Genomic DNA, 26,394 nt, shown 5'->3' on the forward strand with positions numbered 1-26,394 from the left:
CCAGCCGGCCCTTTACTTATGACACAGGCGCACGCTTGGCACTACTTTGTTGATGCACGTGCGGCTACTGCGCACACAATTCACAAACACAGAAAATAATTTTTTTTTTGGTTTGGACTGGAGTGTACTTTCGGGGGTTACAGCACCCTTTAACGGTCAAGCCAGCCGGCCCTTTACTTATGACACAGGCGCACGCTTGGCACTACTTTGTTGATGCACGTGCGGCTATTGCGCACACAATTCACAAACACAGAAAATAATTTTTTTTTTGGTTTGGACTGGAGTGTACTTTGGGGGTTACAGCACCCTTTAACGGTCAAGCCAGCCGGCCCTTTACTTATGACACAGGCGCACGCTTGGCACTACTTTGTTGATGCACGTGCGGCTACTGCGCACACAATTCACAAACACAGAAAATAATTTTTTTTTTGGTTTGGACTGGAGTGTACTTTCGGGGGTTACAGCACCCTTAACGGTCAAGCCAGCCGGCCCTTTACTTATGACACAGGTGCACGCTTGGCACTACTTTGTTGATGCACGTGCGGCTACTGCGCACACAATTCACAAACACAGAAAATAATTTTTTTTTTGGTTTGGACTGGAGTGTACTTTCGGGGGTTACAGCACCCTTAACGGTCAAGCCAGCCGGCCCTTTACTTATGACACAGGCGCACGCTTGGCACTACTTTGTTGATGCACGTGCGGCTACTGCGCACACAATTCACAAACACAGAAAATAATTTTTTTTTTGGTTTGGACTGGAGTGTACTTTCGGGGGTTACAGCACCCTTAACGGTCAAGCCAGCCGGCCCTTTACTTATGAAACAGGCGCACGCTTGGCACTACTTTGTTGATGCACGTGCGGCTACTGCGCACACAATTCACAAACACAGAAAATAATTTTTTTTTGGTTTGGACTGGAGTGTACTTTCGGGGGTTACAGCACCCTTTAACGGTCAAGCCAGCCGGCCCTTTACTTATGACACAGGCGCACGCTTGGCACTACTTTGTTGATGCACGTGCGGCTACTGCGCACACAATTCACAAACACAGAAAATATATTATTTTTTTAGCACTTGGGGGGAGCACCCCTGATGGACAGAGCACCCCCTGGACAACACTACAGCACTCCTTTAGGACTGGGACACTGCACAGGACTTTGGAGTGGACACAGCCCCTATGGAGAACTGACTGCACAACACAGTCCAGCCAGCCCCTATGGACTTTGAAGTAGTGGACACAGCCCCTATTAACAACAGCAGCACAGCACAACACAGCCAGCCCCTATGGACTTTGAAGTAGTGGACAACAGCAGCACTACATTACACTACACTACACAGCCCTAACTCCCACCCTCCCTCTTCACTGTCCACAGCCGAGTGAGAAAATGGCGCCGACGCGGGTACCTTATATAGGATCCAAAACCCGCGAGACTCGGAAGGCGGGATGATGACGTTTTGCCTCGATTTCAGATCCGAGTCAGGCGGGAAAAGTCGAGCCTGACTCGGATCGGACTCGGATCGGGGGGGCTCGGGGGGGTTCGGATTTCAGAAATCCGAACCCGCTCACCCCTAATATATATACACATACACACATACACATATAAGAGATGTGATGAGGAGTGCCTCAGAGTGGAGGAAATCCTGCTTCCTGTCATCTCCACTCATACCAGCCAACCAGGACACACGGCATTATATGTAGATACTCAAGTATTTTTCTGGTACGCAATATATATTTACTACGCCATTGTTCTTTTAATATAAGTACTACACTATATATGTGTTTCATCTGACTCTGTTTGAGCCCCTCTTATTAAGATTTCTGGCTACTTGGAATACCAGGCTCACCCCACCATGTGGAATTCTAGTAAAGACCTACAGATAAGCCTAAAAAATTTTTTATTTGGTACGCACATTTTATACCTGAGCACGTGCATCTTATTTAAAATTATTACACTATCAGGTGCATGTTCTTTCCAACCCTTATTTCTAGATCACATTTATCCTGACTGCCACTCGGTAACACGGGAAGACTGCTGCCACCTTCACCAGAAGGATCAAAGTGTCACACTGTTAGCACCAAGTGGGTTTTTTTATATTTAAAAATTTATTGCACTGAAGCACTATTTATTTGAGACTTGAACCAGTGCGCCGTTCTATAAATCTTCTGCAAAATATATATTATATATATGCCCACTGTAATGGTGCCCCTTACGCAGTGCCCCCAGTAGTAATATTGCCCCCTGTAGTAAGAGGGACGGAAAGCATTTTATGTGCAAGTAGCAAATTAAACCACCGAGTCTGTGGTCTGCCTCAGGTCAATCATGGGTTAAGGTTTTTAGTGAGATAATGGGGGAGGAGTTAAGAGGGGGGTCAACCTATTGAATGATGTTGTGGGAAGGGTTCAGGGCCATTTTGTGGTGTGATTCAGGATCCATTTTAGTGTGTTCTGGCTTGGAAATTGGTTCCTGCCCGCCCTCCCTTTTTGTTTTGTTAAGTGTTGGTTTTGTTATGGTGGGAAAGAACGGTTGCAGTCGCTATCTGTCTTTTACAGCTTGAGGTGCTCTCACTTCCAATACATGGCTTAGGCTGATTATACCCTACTGGGGTCAGCGGCACCCACCTAACCGGTGGACCTTATGTTGTATCATTGGGGTGGGAGGTGAATGGGAATCAATCGGGAAGCCGACTGCCTAAATACCGGCAGCCGGCTTCCCGACTGTCATTTCCCGGCAAGGGTGCATTTCCCCGACGCCGGGAGACCGGCGCCCGGCATCACGATCGTACTGATGCCGGGCGCCGCGAGGGGACAGCTGCGGGGGGGGGGGTGGGTTAGGTTTAGGGCTCCCGGGGGGGACTTAGGGTTAGGCACCCCCCCGGGAGGGTTAGGCTAGGGGGAGGGAGGGTTAGGGTTAGGCACCCCCGGGGGGGTCTTAGGGTTAGGCACCCCCCCAGGGGACTTAGGTTTAGGCAGCGGGGAAGGGGGTGGTTAGGGTTAGGCACTTAGAGGGGGGATTAGGGTTAGGCACTTGGGGGGGAAGTTAGGGTTAGGCAGCCCTAAGGAGTGTTAGGGGGGTTAGGTTAGTCTATACTTACCTATCCACGATCGGGATTTCCAGCGCTGTCGGGCTTCCGCTGCTTCGAACTCTGCTCCTGTCGGGCTGCCGCTAACGGGAATCATACCCATTCCAGGTGGATATCTTGAGGATGGTAATGGGCTGGCTGCTCGCCTCCCATTTGGAAGATTTTAATGAGTGTGCAGAGAGTGATATTGCTTATTGGGGCCGTTCTTTCTGCGCCACCATACTATGTCTATTCTTTCCTTCTTCTGACTTTACTTAGCTGAAAACCTAAATAGTAGGTTAAATAGTTAAATAGTTTGTAAGTCAATAAAGCTGACCTTTCTTTCCCCTTAAGTAAGTCTCCGTGTCTTTCTTTCATTATGGTTAAAGTATTAAGATGTTTGGCTGGAGCACATATCAGACGATGAGGAGTTTATGCCCCTGGTAACAATGCCCCCTGGTAATAATGCCCCTAAAAGTAATGCCCCTGTAGTAGTGCTCCCAGTAGTAATGCCCCCTGCAGTGCCCCCAGTAGTAAGGGCCCCTGTAGTGCCCCCAGTTGTAGTGCTCCCAATAGTGCCTCCAGTAGTAAGGGCCCCTGTAGTGCCCCCATTTGTAATGCCCTTGTAGTGGCATGCAGGGGGGGCTGTGCCGGGTGGGGGCAGCATCAGAGCCGTCGGATGCTCCTGGGCATTCCAGTCGCCCCTAGGCAATGGCTTATAATGTCTATGCTTAGGGCCAGCTCTGTGAGACGACATAGCGATCGCAATGGATACTATCTATCATATTATCATACTATCTCAGTGATACTGCGTGCCTAATCGCTATTGCAATCCATAATGAATCAGGTCCTTAGCCATAACATGTGCATATGGGAACCTATCGGAGCATTCTACAAGGTGAGACGCGAATATTCTAGGCATTCACTCACAATTATTCAGGAATATTCCCCCTCCATATATAAGTAATCAGCAACCCAGCCAGCAGTCAGATGACAGTTGTCTGTATTTCTTGTTTCTCGTTTGTGTATCCCAAAAATTAGAGACAATCTAGAAAAACCAATGTCATTTTCAGAATCAGCTCCACAAAGTTACTCCAAAGTCGCTCAAATATGATTGGCAATAAAATTAGTGTTGATCAGTGTTATCAGAGTGAGTGGACATTTATTCGGTTTTACACAAGTGTGTAACGTCTGTACGTTTGAATATCTTTATTAAATGGTTATGTGCACTGATCAATTTTAACAGCATCAAATATGTCTGGATAGTAAAAAAACAAAACGAAAAAAACAAAATGTAAACATAAGACAGATTTTTTGTTTATGCACTATTGTGAATGACCCCTAATGTTCTAGTGTAGAGCTGTTCTTAGACTAAAAGGCTGCATTTCAGGACCATCTTGAAGTGAGCACTTATATTGCATCTTGTTTGTGATTTTGAGGCAGCCTCTCAGTAATGGCATTAGGGATAAATTTATACCGTAGGAAGGATGAAGACTGATTAAAATGTAAAAAACAAAATAATGGGGGTACAAATTATACATTTTATGAACAAGTGGCCACAGATCATAAACAGGCACAGATTCGTTTACCATTGAATGTTAATTAGTGTCAAGACCACTCTGAAACTAAACATTAATCCAGTTAAAGTTACCATAGAAACAGAAATCTGAACACATTTGTCCACCAAATATGTATTCCGAGTCAAAACATAACACATCAACATTTGGCTCTTCTTAATGTAACATAACATTGTAACATTTGACTATTCTTGAACTTAAAAGTATACACATAGCCCCAAGAGTATATATATCCTTTAAAACAGAAATGTATAGTTTCTCTACACCACAGCTAAACCATTATGCAACGTTTATACATGTAACACACATTCACTGCCTTAAAATAATTCACTTGATCAGATCTTGGGCAGCCAATCACTGCTCCTACCCGTGTAGGTATAATACAATTCTAACATATATTCATTTAAATGTATTTAGCATCTGCAATAGTATGGTTTAATTAGATCAAGTGCTCCATGCTCAGCGGAGCGATCGCTTGTTAATCAAAGTGGAAATGCTGGATGTGAAAATCTGCCTACAACAGAATTCTGCAAACATACAGTACACACACAGACTGTATTTCCTGTAGCAGTGTACCATCAAATACATATAGTTATTGGATCTGCAAATTATCACAATAAGACAGAACAACAGGGGTCCGTGGTGTTAAAAACTGGCTACATTTCTCTTTAAATAAACATATTTCCAAGAATCCATTTTTTTTATTTATTTTTTAGAAGTAGGAATTTTTTTACTTTGTTTATAAATAATCTGACAAACATTTAACATTTATTTATTTTTTTAGAAGTAGGATTTTTTTTACTTTGTTTATAAATAATCTGACAAACATTTGAACAAAGTAAAAAAAATCCTACTTCTAAAAAAATAAATAAATGTTCAAATGTTTGTCAGATTATTTATAAACATTTTTTTTTAGAAGTAGGAATTTTTTTACTTTGTTTATAAATAATCTGACAAACATTTGAACATTTATTTATTTTTTTAGAAGTAGGATTTTTTTACTTTGTTTATAAATGATCTGACAAACATATGAACTTTTTTTTTTTTTAGAAGTAGGAATTTTTTTACTTTGTTTAGAAATGATCTGACAAACATGAGTTTTTGGTTTTTTTTAATAAATAAAAAAAATATATGACACAGAGAACATAATATTCTGCCTTTTTGCATATAATAACATGAGCAGGAACTGCCCAGTGGCAAAAGCAGGATTTCTAGAGGGGGGTTTCCAAATGCTTGATTTTAGATAGCGCTAGTGTGGCCAGTCCATGAAGAGGGCATAATTAGTACTTAAACAGCTTTAATATGTGTCATACGTACAGTATTGTGTGTGATAATTCCAGCATATGCAGGACCAGCGATCACAGTAAGCCATTATATGCAGCAGTAGGGCCATCCTGCCTGAGCTAAATGTATTTATTTTAGTTGTGTGCACCATTCCAGAGCATTGGAGCAAGTTCAGGAGCCTGGAGGAGCAGCAGAAGGACCTAGCACTGCCCTGGACATATATGTACATATTGGGCTCTATAGCAGTGCATCCCTAACAGTACATGTTTTCCAGATCTCCTAGTTGGTGCACAGGTTATTTATAACTGGCTGATACATGTTAAAAGATCCACAGGTGGTGCTAATTATTTCATTTGTGATACTGAGAATAAAATGCAGCACTAGTAAAATTCTATTATATTACTATTTCTATTGTGGTCATGGTGTGGGCTGCGGAGGGGGGTTTCCAGGCAGACGGAACCCCCCCCTCCGTTTGCCTATGCTGCCAATCTTCTTCAACTTTCAAACAAGAGTTTTCTTGCTTTACTTTGTAAGCAGAGTTTCAGAATAGTATCCATGTAAGGGCAGGGAATGCCTGTAGACAACAAATGCAATGCAAATATTTTTGCACCGTAACATAGGCCAGATAATAATGGCTGTCTATGGCTGCATGTCTCAGTGAGCACTAATAATACATGCTTTCTATTGGCAGAGTTTGGCTAACGTGCTGATGGTCTGATTCAGATGTGTACGCTAATGTAGTAGCAGCTGCAATCCCGTCTGCAGCTGCTGTGCGAAAATATGCTAATGTTGTAGAGACGCCCACCGTCAGTTTTGGAGATAAAAGCAACTGCGTACAAATACACAGCAGCGGTCGCAGATCCTTCAATAATTGACCATCTGGGTAACCCCATGGTTGCGCTGAATGGCCGACGAAACAGGCGCTGGCGCCATATTGTCTGTGTACCGGATCGCAGATGTAGGCAGCCCCGATAACACGCCTGCATGTTTGCCGATACTCTCCATAACCGCCGCCAAAAGGTCCCTGAATGTTAATAACTTTTCAATTAAATCCTCACTGCGAGCGGCATTGCAAAAGGTACCTTGGCGTATGTGCAGTGCGATTGTGACGCATGCGCTGGTGATCAGTAATCGATCAAGTACGTAAAGATCGGCACTGCGTCAAAATCTAAATCAGGGCCTGAGTGTGGTAAGAGCGGCTTAACCAGGGAGTTGGTTTATTAACCTGGTAGAGATACAGGCGGCTGTAGACACAGGTTAAAAAGGTACAAGTTAACTGTATGCTAGATGCAGCCTTGGTATGCTAGCTGTTGTAGTGCACCAGGTGGGTCAGTCCACATCAAGTGGACCAAATTTGAAGATCGTACCCACCTACTGATTGTGTACTGCGGAGTTGGTGACAATTGCACCCTCCCCCACTTTGAGGGCCATAGTGTTGCTATTATTGCATATTGTAAACTCACATTTTAGTTAAGTTAGTCTTACATATACACCAACCTTCAGGTAAAATGTTAACAAAATTGGAGATGGTCAGATGGGGACCCCTGGTTCACTTGCCATGGAATGACCCAAGTGGTAATAACACATATCTTCTTCTTCTAGGTAGCGGTATGCTTCTGTATGTAAGCAGTGATAACACAGTGTAACAGGGAACCTGTATTGGTCTTGTATGGCTCTGTGACACTGGGGAGTCTCAGGGTGCGGCTGTGCATCTGTGACACTCCCATAACACGCCCCTGAGATGGCCTTTCTTTTTGTGTTCACTTCAGGCCCAGTTACCACCTAGGAATGCCCATGGTATTGCTTAGCTGTTTCTAATACCTGCGGTTCTATATGCAACAGCATATGGGGGAGGTGTTGCAAGCACTGTATCTATTCAAACCATACTTGCCTACCTTTGTTGTCTCTTCCCCGGGAGATGCCCGGGGAGGAGAGGCAGGTGGGTTGTGATGGGGGCGGGGCCTGTAGGGTCACATCATTAAGCCCCGCCCCATCAGCACGATTGGTGCTAATTTAAATAGGAGCGTGGCTAAATGACGCGATTTATGGAGAATCACGTCATTTAGTCCCGCCCCCTACATGGGGACACATGATTGCCGTGGAAATTCTCCCCATTATGCCCACTTCACTAGGAAGTGGGCAGTATGCGGCAGAAGTGCCTACCCTTCCGGGGGTTCGGGGGTTACCCAAAAAATCGAGAGCCTCCCGCTAATTCCGGGAGGGTAGGCATGTATGATTCAAAATCACCAACTGTCCCCGTAGCCACAGGTTTTAGATCGTTCCTTATAAAACAGACAATTTCCCCTTTCATATTCATTTACATTTATTGCACAATACCACTACTCTTGTTCTGCATGACGGATTTATACTTTAGCTTGCAATCGCATGTTCTGTGTAAATAACAGAAAAGTACAACTTCTCTAGAACTGTATGAAATTTTGCGCTTCTGAGTTTTCCCGAACCAATATTTCCTATTTAATTTTCCTGCACCGGGACCAAACATTATTTATGTCAATGGGACCCAAAATCTAGCTTCTATAGTTTGTTAGTTAGACTATTAAGTACGGGATGTGGTCAGAAGGTCGACACTCACTGTACCAGAGGAGTCAAAATGTCGCAAGCAAGTGGCTGATGTTGTAAGTCTGCGCATGTGACAGAGTCCTGATGGTTAGCACTCGAAACCATACATGCCTACTCTCCCTGAAGGCGCGGGAGGCTCCGGATTTTTTAGGTAACCCACCGCACCCCCGGAAGATTAGGCATATCTCCCACGTCTCGCCCACTTCCTAGTGAAGTGGGCAGGATGGGGAGATTTTACGGGGAATTTGCGAGTCCGCGAGTAAGGGGCGGGGCTAAAAGGACACGAATCACGTCATTTAGCCCCGCCCCCTGCTCGCGGACCCATGAATCGCTGCATTTTTCTGGTGGTGGGGGGCGGGGCCTAATCATATACAGTCCGGCCCCGCCTCCTGAAGATGTCACAGAATCTCCTCTCTGGCGCTTTCTCCCGGGGAAGGGATTTAGAATGTCGGCAAGTATGCTCAAGATGCAGAACGAATTTAGATGCAGAGAGAGAGGCAATTTCAGATGAAGTTCTTGGGAGGGAACGAGGGGGTAGCTAGCCAGATATGGGCGCATCGCTGACAGCGGCTGCATCTAGAGACGCAGTACCGCTGACACAGGACGCTATGTTCAAAGAGAGAAATTGCACCTGCCATACGGATGATGCAAGCTTCTATTGTGTGATCAAAGTTGCGCCTAATGACACACCAAGACGGATTAGCGCCGCTACAAGTGAACGTCGCAGGAGGAAGATCATCGGTCACAGCATTAGTAGAAATATGCAGCCACGTGCACCTCTGAATCAGGCCCACAGTGAGTATGTGGACATGACATGTCATGCTACTTACAGCATTTTAAATGTGCTGGTGTAAGTTAGAACACCAACATGGTTAAAATACTCTACGTTGCATTACACCCATGTCAGGATCCCGGCGCTGGCATCGTCACACTGTGGACATCATGAGTCACAACCTCCGGTACCGAACCCGCAAGTACAGTATACATCACCATGCATCCGCATTTCTTGTGTCCTCCTCTAACTGCAATAAGCACTTTTTATACAAACCTAAGTTTCACTGCATCATTGTCTGTCAGATGTCGGCAGCTGTGAAAGTGATGCAGCAAATAGCCAGTTAGGGCTTTGACCATTGCTGACATCAAGCAGTTAATACAGCTTTGGATCTGTTTGTATAGTTCACAAAAACGAGTCAATCCTGAGTCACACAAAAAGTGGCTGTGTACTACCTTATGCTAATGCAGGTATTCATTCATCTAATGCCCCCTGGGGGTTGGTGCATGTGCAAGCAGAGGCCAGTGCTGTCCATGGATTCTATGCTGGCCACCACAAACATCATCATTAGTATCAGCACTTGCACCAGCCGCATGCTAGGTACAAGAAGTATGTCAGAAACCGTCTTGCCCTTCACCTTTCGTGCAACTAAGAGTCACACTGAGCTTTTCATACACACCCACAAGTCAGGGTTGTTATATAAGATCACATATTCACCGCCCAGTTACAGCCCTGAACTGCCCTATTTCATAGAAATTAGGAAAGTGTGATGCGTGCCACCTCAATGTTAGAGGCTTGATGGCAATGTATGCTGCCGCTATTAAGGCCCCCATTTATTAATGATCGTATTTGCAATGCAATCAGGGCATTTCAGTACCATCTATGATCGCATTACAAGATGCGATCAGAACGGCTGGATGTATCATCCGGGAAATGCAGGGACACGTCCCTGCGATGTCTCCGGAGATCTGCCGGCCAGTGCCAGGGTTGCTGCGCATGCGCAGTCTCGGTAACTGCCGGCCATTGCCGGGGGAGGGTTCCGTGGGAAGCCTCCCCCGGCTAATTTGGCGGTGGTAGCTCATAGGCTACAGCGGCTAGCGCTCTCTTCAGATGGCATTGGCTGAGGGGGGCAATATCGGGAATGCATCACATTCCGGATGCTGGTAAATCTGGCGGCATTGCATCCCCCATAGAAACCTATGGGGGAGGTGGCTGCCAGCGGTAATGGAGGGATCACAGCAGGTATCAGAGATACATCCGGGGGAACTTAATATTTGAGGTAAACCCCAAAGGGATTTTACCTCAAATATTCAATGATTAATGGGCCCCTAAGAGAGGAGTCCAGAAACCTCTCTTAGGCAGACTAATACAATAAAACAGCCACTGCTGTTATTGAAGTGTCCGGAGAGAACTACGTCATTTGATCTAATAAAGATTTTACCATGTGGATAAGTGCCTTGTGATGGACTTTAATTTATCCTAATAGTAGTATATTGTTACTCCAAAGACAACATTGTATAGATGGTACATTTGCGCCCAAGAGAATCAATTGTTTTGATTTCACGGAAAGACAGATCCGGCCAAGTTGTTTTTATGCACGACTACACGTTACTTATCAGATATGTAGACACACATTGTAATGTCTAATGAAATCTTATGCGGTGAAAATATTAATTTGAATTCTGTTAAGAAATATGCTGAATAATAGAATATATACATACATACATAGACACACACACGCACAATTATCCCTTTCCATTAAGAAATCATTTATATTGTATGTTACACCATAAAGCTGGGAATGCTCCTGAGCGGGGATTGTTTGTACACTCTAGAACGAGTTAATGAAGGACGGAACGATCATGGTTACGTCCTTTATTAGGATACCGCAGGTCGCTAGCAATATTGCCAAGTTTGATGTGCGGCACATCAAATCTAGCGACCGTCACAAGTGGATGCGCGCAATCACCTATACACACTGAGCGATTTGGGCGCTTTGTCATTACGAAATGGCAAACCATCCCGTCATCGCTCCAGTGTGTACCCAGCTTTAAGGTGGCTGAATTAGCATTCCGCACAAGCTTTCATTATATTGAAACAATACAAACATACAATGGGCCAAATTCAATTCAATTCAATTCAATGTGAAGACGAATAGCAACGGGAGGGAACTCCCGTAGCTATTCAATACACTGCGCTGTGTGCCTTGTCGGGAATTGGTTAAGTCAGAGAATGGCGATTCTCGCAGCTTAAACTGGGTGTTTAGGCGCGAGAACCGGCATTCTCTGACTAAAGTGCCAGGGACACGGCTGATAGCGCCACGCTAAGCCGGCAAACAGCTGCGCGCCCGGCACTTTTGATGGATTTCTCCGCATGGGGGTACAAGAAGAAATCTTTTAAACCGCCCAAACAGTGCAGTGTATTGAATAGCTTCGCACTGAATTGAATTCGGCCCAATGAGTTGCTAATTCTAGATGAGAGAAAGAAAATAAAATAGGGAATAGAGCAACTTCTGACTTTACTGTAAGCAGGTACACAAAGCTAAATGCCTTGCTGTCAATCCTTCTACAGAATGAAATAGAATCTGCAAAAAGGGATGTCTTTATGTTGTCCAGACACTATGAACCCCATGGATGTAGATACAGGGTGTGGCTTCTTTCGACAGCAAGTTTCTTTTGCTCCTTTTTTTTCCAGGTCACCTGCTCTTGTGACTCCCTAAAGCTGGGCATCCACTATACAACTATCTGTCAGATATCTGTCCGATCTGGCTGGTTGGAATGAAAACCTGGTAATGTATGGGAGCATGGTGCCCGCATGGGAAGTTGCAAGTGACATATAGAGGTGGCCAAAGTACAGTAAGGGCGCTTTGACTCAAATTGCTGCAGAGATAGCCAGAGAAAAGTCGCATACTGTATGCTCATGTTTTCTGGTGCTTGACTTGCTGGGAACTAAATCCCTAGTGCAAGTTGTGAGCTGAAGATGATGCCGCAGGACACGCCCGATTGGTCCATGTCACACACATTAATGCATATTAAATTAAAGTGCAGAAACTGATTTAAAATCAATTTCAAATTGTACTGAATACTAAAAATAAAGTAAGTTTCCTACTCTGGGGAGGTGAAGGTTTATTGTTCGATTGGCATTTTATATGCTACAATCAAACTAAGCACTTACTGTAGTGTGTATGCATTGTGTACTGCGATTTATAGCACATATTGCACTCGCAGTGAAGCCACGCTTCCTGTCGTATTCCTGGTGTAACTGCTCCTGTTACTTCAATGGGGAGGGAGTCGCATTTGCTACTTATGCAGAGTTGGTCGCATTTCATGTCTTTGACCAGCTCAGAATAGGTAGCGAAATGTAACAGACGCATTTTGCGATTACATTTGCGTACAACTTTGAAAAAGTTGGAAGTGATAAATAAGATCCATAGTTTTAACTGCAGACAAAAATAAATTGTTTAACAATGTGACATAAGAACACCTACTAAAGTAAAGGAAGAAAAAACAACTTTTGTGCAGATTAATAAATAGAGCATATGCATATGGTAGCTTAAGTGAATAAATTAATTAAATAGAAAAGATGCATTCATTTTACAATACATGTTATGGTAAAAATAGGATAGTAAAACAAATATTATTATGCAAATCGCCTCTTAGTTTTCTTGTTGCTATATGGCCACATAAATGCAGAAAAAAATTATAGATAGCTAGCTGCGATACCAGGCATTGCTCAGGTTGAAGAAATGATCCTGAAAAGGTCCCCACTGCTAATATGGTTTTAGCCCTGAAAAGAACCTATCTATATTTAGACATAGTTACCTCAACACAGGAGGTATACACAATGTTCCTGCAATACCCGAGGCGGCAACTGCAATCTGCTTTTGGCTACAAACTTTGGCCAAGATTAGATTTAGGAGGAATGCTTTTCCTGTTCCCCCTGGAGCAACTAGAGAAAGACAATACCTCCAGTTTTTCTTGTTACTATAGAACTAATTTTCTTTTTTCGCAACTTTTTGACCTGAAAACAGCCTGGGCTCATTTTCTGTCACAAATCTCGGCAATTGTGCAACATTATAGCTTGTTTCATGTTTTTACTAAGACTGGAAATGTTACTTTTGTCAGGAGTAGGAAGCTCTAGCTGATGAAGACTCTTGCCTACCATCTGTTGAATTTTGTCCCACAAGCAGATGAGAGCTTGACTGAACATTGCATCAGTGTATTATGACCTTGGCTCGTCTTGCTTCATAATAAATGTATCCACTCATGTTTTTCTCTAAAGTCAAGCCCTGGTTGACTTAAGCTGGGTAAACACTAGGTGACCCACCAATACAATGCCCGGTGGTCCAATGGGATGATATATCGGGCAGACCACCTGATATATATCGTTCACTTGCACCATTCACCATCCTGGCATCACCAGTTGGTCCGCTCCACGCAACGACCTCGTTGTCAGCGCGCGGGAGTGCGCATAGTGCTTACACACGAAACGATCCAGATGATAGGTCGGTCCAATTCAGCATATCGTCCAAGAAATCATCTACTGCAGGGGTGGGCAATAAGCACCCCTCAAGCTAGTATTGAACTACACATGCCAAAATGCCCTGCTACAGTTTTAGCATGGAAAACTAGCAAAACTGTGGCAGGGCATGCTGGGATGTGTAGTTCTACAACACCTGGGGGGGAGGCGCGCTTATTGCCCACCCTTGATCTAGGTTGTACCCAGCTTTAGTAACTGTCAGTGCAGGTGCAGTGTGACAGTTGGTCCTCTGACTCACTACTCTTCCGTTGGAGCTCTGCCTGCCCCCCCCCACTTATACATATCAGTCTGTGCCTTCAGATCAGTGCAGTTTTAGGCACTGGAAGACATCCTGAGTGAACTTGCTTAAACCAAAATTTAAAATCAGAGACTCCACGGCCTACTTGTGGGCACCATGTAGACCTCCATGGCCCTTCAACAATAGCCAAAAACATAATCCTGGTCAAGCTACACCACCGTGCCAAATTTGGTGGAGCTAGGTACAAAATTCTGGCCATGCATAAAGGACAGGCACACACTTTCTGGCTTATTATATAGCCTTTCTTGTCACATCCGACTCCCTGTGTGATTACTACAGCTGCTGTGTAATATTTTCAGGTAATAGTATGTGAGAAAAGCAGAGTTTGTAATCACTGAGGCTAGAAATATCCAATAAATAATAAACTATTCCTAATGCTAACAGTATACAGAATGAAGTGGCGCTTTTTGATGAATTTAACACAAAACACTGTCACAAATATTGCTAAAATTATATAGACCATATAGGTCACTTTAATAAAAATGTTAGACACTAAAATCGATAAGAACCTATATGGTTAATAAGCCAATGTATACATTAGATACAGACCACATCAACACACTTCCTATTAATGTATATGCCAAATATTGGGGGAAAGAATGCACAATAATGTCACTTGGATAATTTAGAAATGTATGAAGTCCAAAGGCAAGGACACTGGATGGAATCTTGACACACCAAATTTAGTGTATAGTTCAAATGTCCAGGGTTTAGTTACCAGATCCTAATACCGATAGGAGGATACTCCTATTGACATACAATGGTATGCTGCACTTGGAGTCCTCCAAACTGTACGGCAGGGTCTGTTGAAGAATCCCAATCTTTGAGGATGGACAAAAGTGCAGGAAGTGTCCCCAGGCAAACAAAATATTCCAGGAAGATGGATCCAAGTTGGTCAATCCAATCGTTGTGTGTTTGTGTGTGTGTGGACACTTGGCAGATGAGGAAATACTCCAGTGGTCTCCTTGGTGGTCTACTAACGCGTTTCGCTGTATACTGTTTGTTTTTTATTGGGCTTGACTAGCCCTTTTTTAGTGGCAGCTAGAACTAACCACTCATTACAGCGCCTGTGTCCAATCTTTTGGTATTTCTTTTGCATATTCCTAATGCTACCTTGATAAGACACTGAGGACCAGTACTAGATTGTTATAGAGGCCTAATTATTACATGCCACCCTACTATTTTCCAAAGGTTTGAAGACACAAGTAATGACAAATCTGCCAAACGAATAGCTTTCTCCGGTCACAAACAGTACAAACAAATACAAAGGGTTAAACTGGATGAGATCGGTGTCAGCACCCAAACATCTATCAATCTTTATTATAAATGGGCATAATGGTTAGTTTGGGACCAGAATAATTATAGTGAACTTTACAAAATAAGACACAAAACAAATTCAGATCTGTTTGGATAAAAATGGACAAGTATCTGGCGAGAGATATTGATGCAGAAGATCACTTTGTATTTGTGACGGCTGCAAATTGTTCCATAATACAAAATCAAATGTTTTTATGTACACTAAGCACTGCATAAAATACTGACTCTATACATACACAATGAGCTGTAAAAGCACAGGCTAGACAGAATGATTCCTGAGAAGCTTTGTAAAGAGATATCAGGTTTGTTTCTCCTTATTTAGGAGTAATGGAGACTTCTGGTTAAAAACAATCCTCCCTGGGAATAATCACAACTATTTACTATCAGAACATTATCCTATGTCCTTCCTTTCTTCCAATTTGCTTGTTATCGGTTGCATTTGTTATGTTCATTAAAGTTTGCTACATAAGGTGGATAATTTGGTCCTATTCTACCCTACTGATGTGTCTAGGTCAGAAGTCACACCTGCCAACATTTAAATAAATAAGACACACACACACACACCATCCTGCCTTTTATATCTGAAAATCAGGACAGACCCACTAAAATCAGAACTGTTAGTAGATATGAAAAATAATTTGTCTGACTGAAGTACATTACAGTCAAAGTAATCAGATTTTATTCAGGTTGGCAGGAAAATGTGATAACATCAGAGAGTTTATATAAGGAACCACCTTCTGTGCAGGACACAAGGGAGCGTTTTATTCTTGTGAAACTGAGGGGTATATTTACTAAAGTGCGGGTTTACAGAAGTGGAGGTGTTGCCCATAACAACCAGATAGATTCTAGCTATTGTTCTCTAGATCAGTGGTTCTCAAGCTCGGTCCTCGGGACCCCACACAGTTCACGTTTTCCAGGTCACCCAGCAGGTGCACAGGTGTAGTCATTACTCACTGACACATTTTAAAAGATCCACAGGTGGATATAATTAATAACTTGTGATTCTGTGAGTAGACTTGGAAAACATGCACTGTTTGGGTCCTGAGGACAGAGTTTGAGAACCTGTTCTCTAGGTTCTAGAGCAGGGGTTCCCAACCTCGGTCCTCAAGGCACACTAACAGTCCTGGTTTTAGTGATATCCATGCTAAAGCACAGATGGTTAAATCAAAATAACTGAGGTACTAATTAAGTCACCTGTGCTCAAGTATAGCTATCCTTAAAAGCTGGACTGTTAAGCTGGCCACACACTAGACCAACTTGCATCCAACTAGTTGATTGGCTGGAATTAAATCTGGTAAGGTATAAAAGAAAACGACAATCAGCAATTTGCTCCCAAACGCCGGAAAATGGACTAAAAACTGTTGTTTGAACAAATTGTTTTGATCAAACATTTAAAAAACTTGTCTGAACGTCTATTTTCATTTGTTTTCTGGCATTTAGGAGCAAATTGCTGATCATCATTTACTCCCATACATTACCAGATTTTCATTCCAAACAATCAACTAGTTGGCTGGTTGGATGAAAGTTGGTCTAGTGTGTGGCCAGCTTTAGTGTGCCTTGAGGACCGTGGTTGGGAACCCCTGTTCTAGAGGATAATAGCTAGAATCTGACTGGTTTCTATGGCCACCTCCACTTCTATGAACCTGCCCCTTAGAAAATATATCACTGAGACTATGAAAGAGTTGATAATCTACTGCTGGCCTTTTTTCAACTATATACTGTAGTGCTCTTTTTAACCTTTATACTTTGCACTGCCTCTGTGTTCTATTTATTTCAAATATTCATAAATAATTAAATAAATGCAAAGATTTTATATCTAATTTCTATTGGTTAGAATACTATGGGGCATATTTATCACAATCCACATTTTTATCGCGGATGTGATATATTTTTTACGCCTAAATTAGTCAGTGGGAGGCGACGGAGAAGGATCCGGCAAATCCCTCTCCAAAAGAATCCCAGATACAGTAGTCCATAAGATACTACTGGCGAATGCCACCTCCAGATAACATTAGCTACTGAGGCCAAGCTTCGGAATACTTTGAATTCCGGAGCTTGGTAAGTACGACTGCACAGTAGCACTCCTAGGAAATGGGGGCTGCTTTGTGGTCGGAAATAGATGGGCCGCGGAAGATATTGGAGATATCTGCTGGGGTCCCTCCATGCTAATCCTGGGCATCCTTAATGTGTTGGGTATCCTCCAAAAATAGGTGTCTTCAGGGGATATCCTGTAAATAATGTTTAATAAATTTGCCCCTATATTTAATATAGTAGTTTTTAACATAATGTTCCTCAATATCTCCAGAAGCATAATGGTATAATCTCTCTCTCTCATTTATGAAATATAAAGCCTTTATCCTTTCTTTATGTAAAATACACAGAGGAGGTAGATCAACTTACAGTCCTACATATGTTACCTCCTGTTAAATGTATTATTTATATTTTCTTTCTTGTTCCAATGGCTAGTATGAAAATAACTAGAACAATGAGAACTTTCTACCAGGAGAATAGCCCAAACCTGTACTGCAGAAGCATCTGCTGGGAGACTCGGTAAGTAAGGATAAATGAAGTGCTAGGCTTTGTAGGATGCTTTCAATATTTCTCTTATATACAGCAACTGAGGAGATTATGTAAAAATGGAAGAATTTGATCCTAGGAATAGAAGAGGTGCCTACCCCGAATCTTGATGTTTTGCAGTTGTCAGTAGGGTGTGTCTATAGTGAGGCAAAATTAGACGGTAGTTTCAGGCATAGCAAAGAAATAAACTAAATGTTCTTGCTCTAACCCAGAGGCTCCCAAACTCCGTCATTACAGTCCAAGTTTTAAGGATATCCAATCTTGAGCACAGGTGACCTAATTAGTACCCCAGTCAATTTGATTTAACCTTCTGGACTCAATCATGGATATCCATAAAACCTGGACTGTAATGGTGGAGTTGGGAACCTCTAATCTCTCTTTTGTGTTTTCTGCATTGTAGATACATCTGATAAAATAAAGTTTTGCGACTATGGAGGGGATGTATTCAACTATCTAAAAGAGGACACGTGGAGAAATTGCCCATAGGAATCAATCAGCTTCTAGCTATCATTTATCAAGTGCATTCTATAAAATGATAGCTAGCATCTGATTGGTTGCTATGGGCAACTTCTCCACTTGATACAGCTGCCCCTATTTGTCTTATTGGCATATAATGAATGGTACGAAATGACAGAGGCACCATTTCAAGCACCCCTCAGAATACTTAATACTTATGAAGCTCGTCCCCATCTGCTGATTGTGCACTGCGGAATCGGTGACAGGTGCATCCACATAAGGGCCCTTACAAACTTTTGCTATGGGGCCTTCAAATACCCAGTTACACCCCTGTTTTCAAGAACTATAGGTTACTGGTAAATCCACGTTCACAAACTTAAGTTAAAAGGAATGGGTCACCTGACATTTTTTCAAAGGAATTCTAAAATTAAAGTAAATATTAAAATCTAAACTCAATTGCAGGGGATGTGGTGGCATGCACTGGGAATGGAAACAGGTATCTCAGTTTAGCACATGAGTGTATATAAATATATATGCTGCATATACCCACCCTCTACTCAGTTTGGACCCATCCACTCTCTACTGCCCCCCTACCCCACCCCACCCCACCCCAACACACACACACACTCCCGGTGGCCGATCCTGCTCTTCTAGGTCTGGCCCAGGGGCATCAAGGAGAAGGGACAGTTCTTAAACAATTATTTTGTAGATTTTATGTGTGTGCGTGTTAGTTATGGCTCAAACTTCTTTCTTATTATATTAGGTAGTCTGTTTATTCGAACCTGACTTTTCATGCCTTGGGCTTTAAAAAAGGTTTAATGTGTCCACACAGGACTATATGTTCTCAGGAGGACAAGCCAGATCCCTGGCCAAAAAGAGTAAGGTCACGATTACATTGGTCCAGTTGTTTAATTGTAGGAGCAACCAACTGCATAAGGGAACATTAAGCCTCGGAATTCACTGGACTCACCTAGGGGGAGATGTATAAAACCTTTGAGATAGAAAGTGGAGAAGTTGACCATAGCAACCAATGAGATTCTTAAGCTGCATACACACACAACGATTTAGTAAATGAACGATTTTAGTAAACTATTTTCGTTCATTTTTTCAAGGGAGAAATGAACGAAAATCGTTCATTTACTAAATGTAATGAAGGATTTTTTTGAACTACAAATGATTTTTGCATATTCCCTTACTGAATATCATTGAGTTGGTCAGTCTGACTGAACTACAAACGTGAACGCGCATTTAACTCAGAAAGTGAACGATTTTTTTTTCAACAATTGAACAATATCGTTATCGATAATCGTTCAAAAAATCGTTGTGTGTGTATGCACCTTTTCTGTCATTTTATAAACTGTGCTAGATAAATGACAGTTAGTAGCTGATAGGTTGCTATGGGCAAGTTCTATACTTTATCTCTCTCAAAGAATTGATACATTTCCCCCCATACACACTACTCTGGTCATCAGACATTCAGATTACACCCAAATAAATCCAGCAACACGTCAATTGGGCTAATGCCATAGGGAGCAATTCAAGTCAGAGCGAGGTGAATAGCGCAGGTAAGTTGGTCCCGGCGCTATTCAATTCACCTTGCAGTTTAGTCCGACTATAACAACTTAAGTCAGAGAATAACAGGTGTTTAGTCGCAAGAACCAGCATTCACCGACTAAAGTGCCGGCTGCGAGGCTGTTAGCGCTGTGCTAAGCCGGAAAACAGCCTCATGGCTGGCACTTTAGTCGGATTTCTGCTCACACCCTCATGAGGGTGCGAGGAAAAAAAAACTTTAGTTGTCCTAACAGCGCGCTGAATGGAATAGCTCCAGGAGCTCCTTCCCGGCTCTATCAACAGAGCGATGAATGGAATCGGCAATGTTAGCAGCTATACATGTTAGGGGATGTAGTTATGAGAGGTCTCAATGCCGACAGCGGAATACCGGCAAGGGATGTAACATAAGCGTCGAAATATCGATGTCTATGTTGAGCCTGACGCCGGAATGCCGAGGACGCCAGTCCTAATGAAGTTAAGTCCGGGGCGCCCTTAGCGTTATCCGCCGCTAGTATTAGGGTATCTAGCGGGGTTAGCGTTAGGTTTAGCAGGTGGGGGGGAGAGATTAGGGTTAGGCACCCCTTGGAGGGAGGGTTAGGCACCACCAGGGGGAGGTCAGGTTCAGGCATCCCCCCCGGGAGGGTTAGGTTTAGGATGCGGGGAGGGGGTGTTAGATTTAGGCACCCCTGGGGGGTAGGTTAGGGTTAGGCACCACTACTGGAGGGTTAGGGGGGGGAGACAAGGCAGAGTTAGTATACTTACAGGGGCGTTTCTAGAGAGGAGGGGGCCCATGTGCAGTCTACGACACGGGCCCCCTCCTCTCTGTCCGGGCGGCCAGCAGCGCACTGAGCTGTGCGCGGCCAGCACCAGAGTTATAGACTCTGGGCACTACAGTGTGCCCAGAGTCTATAGAGTATGCACAGGTCACAGGGAAAATGGCCGCGGCGGCCACTTTCCCTGTGCTGCGCATGCGCAAACGACGGGAAAATGGCTGCGGCGGCCATTTTCCAGTCATTTTTACAGCGTCGGACCCCCACGCCGACGTGGTGCGGAGAGGTAAGTAATATTATGGGTGAAGGGTGTGCGGGGCCCCCCTGGACTCAGGGGCCGTTTGCCCCGCACACCCTGCACCCATTATAGATACACCCCTGTATACTTACCTACCTCAGTCAGGATCTCCTAATGTCGGGCATCCGCTATCGGGATTTGAAACAGCCGCCGGCATTTCAATCCAATTCCCATGTAAGCATAGTTAAATTGTCTGTGGTCAACATTCGCTCAAGACTAGGAGGTTTAATGAATCAAACTGTGAAAAGCGTGGAGAAGTGGACCAATGGAGAAGTTGCCCATCAGCTTTGAAGTAGCATTTATCAAGTACAGTCTATAAAATAATAGGTAGGAGCCAACTGGTTGCTATGGGCAACAATGCCATTGGTTCACTTCTCCACGCTAATCACTGCTTGATACATAAACCACTATATACTCATGTGCTAAAGATTCATGCCATGCCCACATGCCACCCATACCTACAGATACATCAACTCCGACTGAAGACAAATTTGTGCAGGCCAAAACAAAATAAGCAAGTACCTTTTATATTATGGTGTGTTTTTTTTTATTTAAAAAAAAAATAATAATAATTCCCTTTAGCTACACCAAACCACCCTTGCCAGTTACATGTATTAAATATTTAGCTTATCATTTTAAGCACTTACATCATGTGGAAGATGCAGACATTCTCGTTGCTTATACGTGACAATATTGCCTCATACCAGAACTCAGAGTTGAATCATTAGGTCATAGAGAAACTTTGACAATCAGCTAATTCAAGATTACACAGCCAGACACATAGGAAACAGTGAACGGCCATTCTCACATCATGCAGGGGGCTTGGGAAATAAAAATGTTTTGTAATTACTATATGGCAGTGCACTCCATGCAAGTTCACACTCCATGCAAGATCATACTGTAGTGAAACAACTGAAATACATTATATTATTTACATTTGCATGGTAAATGCAGTCTATGAATCAATATCACTGTGTTCTATATACCCATGAGCACTGTGTTGATGTAGCACAACAACATATCAATTAAATTTAATGCCATTTTGAAAAAATCAATGTAGTAATGGCACATTTTCCACTCGCACATCCACAGTAATAAGCATATGCTAGGCATTTCTCTATGTAGGTTTTGGATGTCATACTATAGTCAATGGAATTAGCTTCAAGCTAAGGCAGTGCAACCTGTGGCAGTCAATGGCTTTACAAATGCATGTTTCTCCTTCCCCAATACGCGATATATCGTGTCAGTATACACAATGCACCATCCGTCGTATGATAACACGATATATCATGTGCGAGAATGCTTCCGCACCACATTGTACACCGCGTCATCCCATCTGATGTGCAGCACATCAGATGGGAAGATGCGTCCACAAATTCATCAAACGGTGATTTGTGTGTACACACATGACTGTTGTGCAGCGTGGTCACAGGTACAATGATTGCACGACAAATCATGTAGTGTGTACCCAGCTTAAGATCTGATCTTTGAGGCCCAAGCCATGAAAAACCTGGGTTGTACAGTCTAAGAGGATTGACTTAGCTTCCCAAGTGTCTCTCTTTCAGCTACAAAATGCAAACTAGATTTCATAGAATCCAAGTACAAGTTAAATCACTATTAAGCTGGGCACATTTCACCAACCCTGGCTGCCATGGATACCAGAACTCATAATATCAGCATGCACACAGAGATTAAAAACCATCCACCCCCACACTTTTTAGTATGACCCTTGCTGCATACTCTGAACCCTTGTGAATAGGTACAGAACACAATCCCCAAGTATTAGTGACAGGAGAATTTGATTTTTTCAAGCATAACTGAACACCGAGCATATATCTTGTGATTAAATACGTGAGGTGTGTTATAAGACACAAAAAGGCATTTACATTCTTATACACTGTGCAAATCAGACATCTGACTAAAACTATTAAAGATTTCACAAATACAATCAAATTACAAGGGGCGGGATGTATAATATTGATAGAACGGTTATTAGATGTGATGATATAGTAGTTTAAAAGGATATTATTAGCACAGTAGATGGGAATTTCACGGATCAGCTGATATGTATTGTATATATGTTGTTCAGTACTTGGGCAGAGGGCCTGATTCACTAAAGAACGCAACTGCGAATGTAATATTGATTACGCACGCAGTTCAACTGCGATCGTATGCTAATCCATTGCGTTGGCAATGCTGCCGCAGCACTACATAGGGACGCCCGCTTTACCTTACACACATCCGTAATGTTTAGAAAGACTGAGAAACCATAAGTACAATCGAGTACCATCGCAGCCTCCCGCACACTTGCACAAGCTCTGACCTTACTCTGAAATTGCTAACTTCCACGCAAGCTATCAGGCCTCAGGCTGCGTAGGGCATTGCACTGGATAATTAATGCATGCCCCTGCAACGGCTTTCAAACGCACTGGCATGCCTGCGTTCGGCCTACCACCCCGTTACCACACACAAATGGCACTTCCTGTAAATCACTCTGCGATGGGTCAGCGTAGTCTCTGCTATCGCAGTCCCGATCGCAGTAGCCGGTTCACGGACACACACTGCGATCAATACGCATGCGCAACAATCGGCCGATGGCGTGCGTGTTATCAGTTGCGTTCCTTGCTGAATCAGGCCCAGAGACCTTTATATGTGAGGACATAATATATAATATTGTATGCTTGAACAGGGATATACATGGATATTAGCTGTTATACTATGTAGAATATTAAAAATTATTATAGGCCACCTCATATTTAATAACGCTCTGTTACAGGGATTCTTATGGGTCATTACAATAAGAGTCTAGGATATGAAATTCTATGACTGCCAGGTTCTAAATGTTCGGATAAATTATTATAACATGAAGGCTCTATACACTAATTATCATGGAAGTCTTAAATGTAGAACTAGTATGAGAAACAGTCCTGTGGTATTATAGAAGCAGGTTATTTTCAGGAATTGATAAGCCACTGTAGCACATGAAGTTAAAATCTTAGGCAATAAACAGGATAAAATGTGTTATTTACTTTCAATTTTCTGAAGTCTATAATACAATTTAGCTGAACATTTATCATATTGAACAATTGTTTTAAAAAATAAGGCACTTATTATCATAATACTACAGAGTAACAATAGATTTAGAGAGGGTTAATTACAATACAGCACTTCAGCAATAGGCAGCCTTAACTTGGGGTACCTGAATTAAAGTGGGACGTTTTATTCTGGGAGACATACACATGAATGAGTTATGGAATAGACAGCTATATTACATGAGTATATGATCTGTATTCGTGATAAATGGTGGAATCTCTACTACCAGTTATTCCATCTGATGATAGGGGATTGCTTATTATGCTTTTTTCTTTTTAAAGGAATCTTTGGTCGGAGACATTAGTCACAGGGGACCAGTCCTCAAGCCCCCTCCCCCTCAGAGTGTATACATGATAAGGTGCAGCCCTAGTGAAAGCTGCTGCTGCTATATACTCACAGCCTGGGGACTGGTCCTGTCCTCTCTGTGCACCTCCTGTCTGAGGGCTGCCCGACTCCTGCCTGGAGATCTGCTGGATGTTGCAGGATGGGGTTTGTTGTCCTGCCATAGGTAGTAGAAGGTCCCCAGGATCCAAGCTACAGTCAGGATGGCGATGGCATTAGCCCTGATCCTCCTCATCCTGCAGACAAGATGTACTGGCTAGTAGGAAAGGAGGAGGTGAGAGGCTGCCAGCAGATCTACATTATCTCACAGGCTGTGTATCTCCTATGCTCTCCTCCTCCTCCTCTCCTGCTGTCTCTTCCCAGCCTTCAGTCTCCTGTATCTCTCTGCCTCACTCTCTCTCTCTCTTTCTGTATCTCCCTCCCTTCTCTCTCCTCTCACTCAGCTGTTTGTTTTAGCTCAGTCCTGCAGAGCGAGTTCATCCTCCTCAGGGTCCTAATGTCCACACAGATTGCAGCCAACAGTCTGTCAGATGTAAATGAGGGAGTGGGCCAAACTTCACTAGTGTTGTGATTTTACACTCATCTCACACACGTATAAAAATGTCCTGTGCTTCATTCAGATATGCTGCGCTGAAAAATGGAATCCTGAGGATTGTTCAGTAAAGCTTATACAATACTAGCTTTCATGAGATTTCCACTCTGTACGTAATTTGGTGCTTACTGTGTGTGTGATGATTAGTGAATATGTAAATAAGTTTAAGCTTTCAAATGTAGCAAAAGGGTGTATGCTTAATGTCAGAAAGGCAGGTGTTTATAGGTGTATACCAGTGTCCACTGCTGACACAATGGGGGGAATGTAATAGGGCCCCAGGTTGCAAATTCACCTTGTTTTACCTATAAATTAAAAAAAGTACAGCTTGAAATTCTGCGGCAAAGTCGCTGAAACATTTGCCTTTCTGCAAACGAATTCTGCCCATATTGTCTGGCTTTATCTATGCTTATAAGAGATGCTCTTCTAGAGCAGTGGTTCTCAACTTTCCCCAACAGGTCATGTTTTCAAGATTTCTGTCTGCGGAAACAGGTGGGATAACTATTAACCCAATAAAATAGATGAACTCATCTGTGCATGCTTAAAGAACTTAAGAAAACATGACCTGTTTGGGGTACTTCGGAACTGAATTTGAGAACCACCGATCTAGAGGTGGTTTGAAAATTATTGAGCATAAGTGTGATTTTTTTTTTTATCTAAACGATAAATATATTAAGGAAAATTTATTTTGTACCACAGTCTTCTTTTACTGTATCGGAACATGGCAGTGGGCATAAAAAGTGTTAAGCCTCCCCCACCACGTCCCCCTCCCCTTTGCCATGAAAAGTCCAGGAAATTCAAAATTTTTCTACACTGAGACAAACAGGGAGAAACCTTGTGCCCACTGCCTAGGAAAGACCAGAAGGAGGTTAGTCTTCCTGAACTGTGATACAAGGTTTGATTTGCTATGAGGCCCAGTGGCTTAGGGGACCCGCCGTCCCAGCAAGCAGCAACCCCCTGTACTCTGCCAAGTACAGCGCCAATGTCATTTTTAATCAGGTCACGTATCTGTCCCACATCATTTACACCTCCACATACCTTTTCCACACCATTTACACCTCCACATACCTATTCCACATCATTTACACCTCCACGTACCTGTCTCACATAATTGACACCTTCACATACCTATTCCACATAATTTACGCCTCCACATACCTATCCCACATATTTTACACCTCCACGTACCTGTCTCACATAATTTACACCTTCGCATACCTATTCCACATCATTTACACCTCCACATACCTGTCCCACATCATTTACACCTCCACGTACCTGTCCCACAT

The 26,394-nt window shown here is 43.0% G+C and overlaps 1 protein-coding gene across 1 annotated transcript in view; it reads right to left on the reverse strand.

Annotated features, from left to right (window-relative positions):
* Window positions 1–25,003, reverse strand: part of GALNT16 (polypeptide N-acetylgalactosaminyltransferase 16) — a 139,075-nt gene extending 114,072 nt beyond the window's left edge. Inside the window, exon 1 of the mRNA XM_088456627.1 lies at window positions 24,572–25,003. Coding sequence (XP_088312753.1) covers window positions 24,572–24,751 — 180 coding nt within the window. The 5' untranslated portion in view covers window positions 24,752–25,003. The remainder of the gene's footprint in view (window positions 1–24,571) is intronic.
* Between the last annotated feature and the right edge of the window lie 1,391 nt (window positions 25,004–26,394).

This window comes from Taudactylus pleione, unplaced genomic scaffold, assembly GCF_031769625.1.
Source record: "Taudactylus pleione unplaced genomic scaffold, aTauple2 ptg000707l, whole genome shotgun sequence".
In the NCBI taxonomy this organism is placed as follows: Eukaryota; Metazoa; Chordata; class Amphibia; order Anura; family Myobatrachidae; genus Taudactylus; species Taudactylus pleione.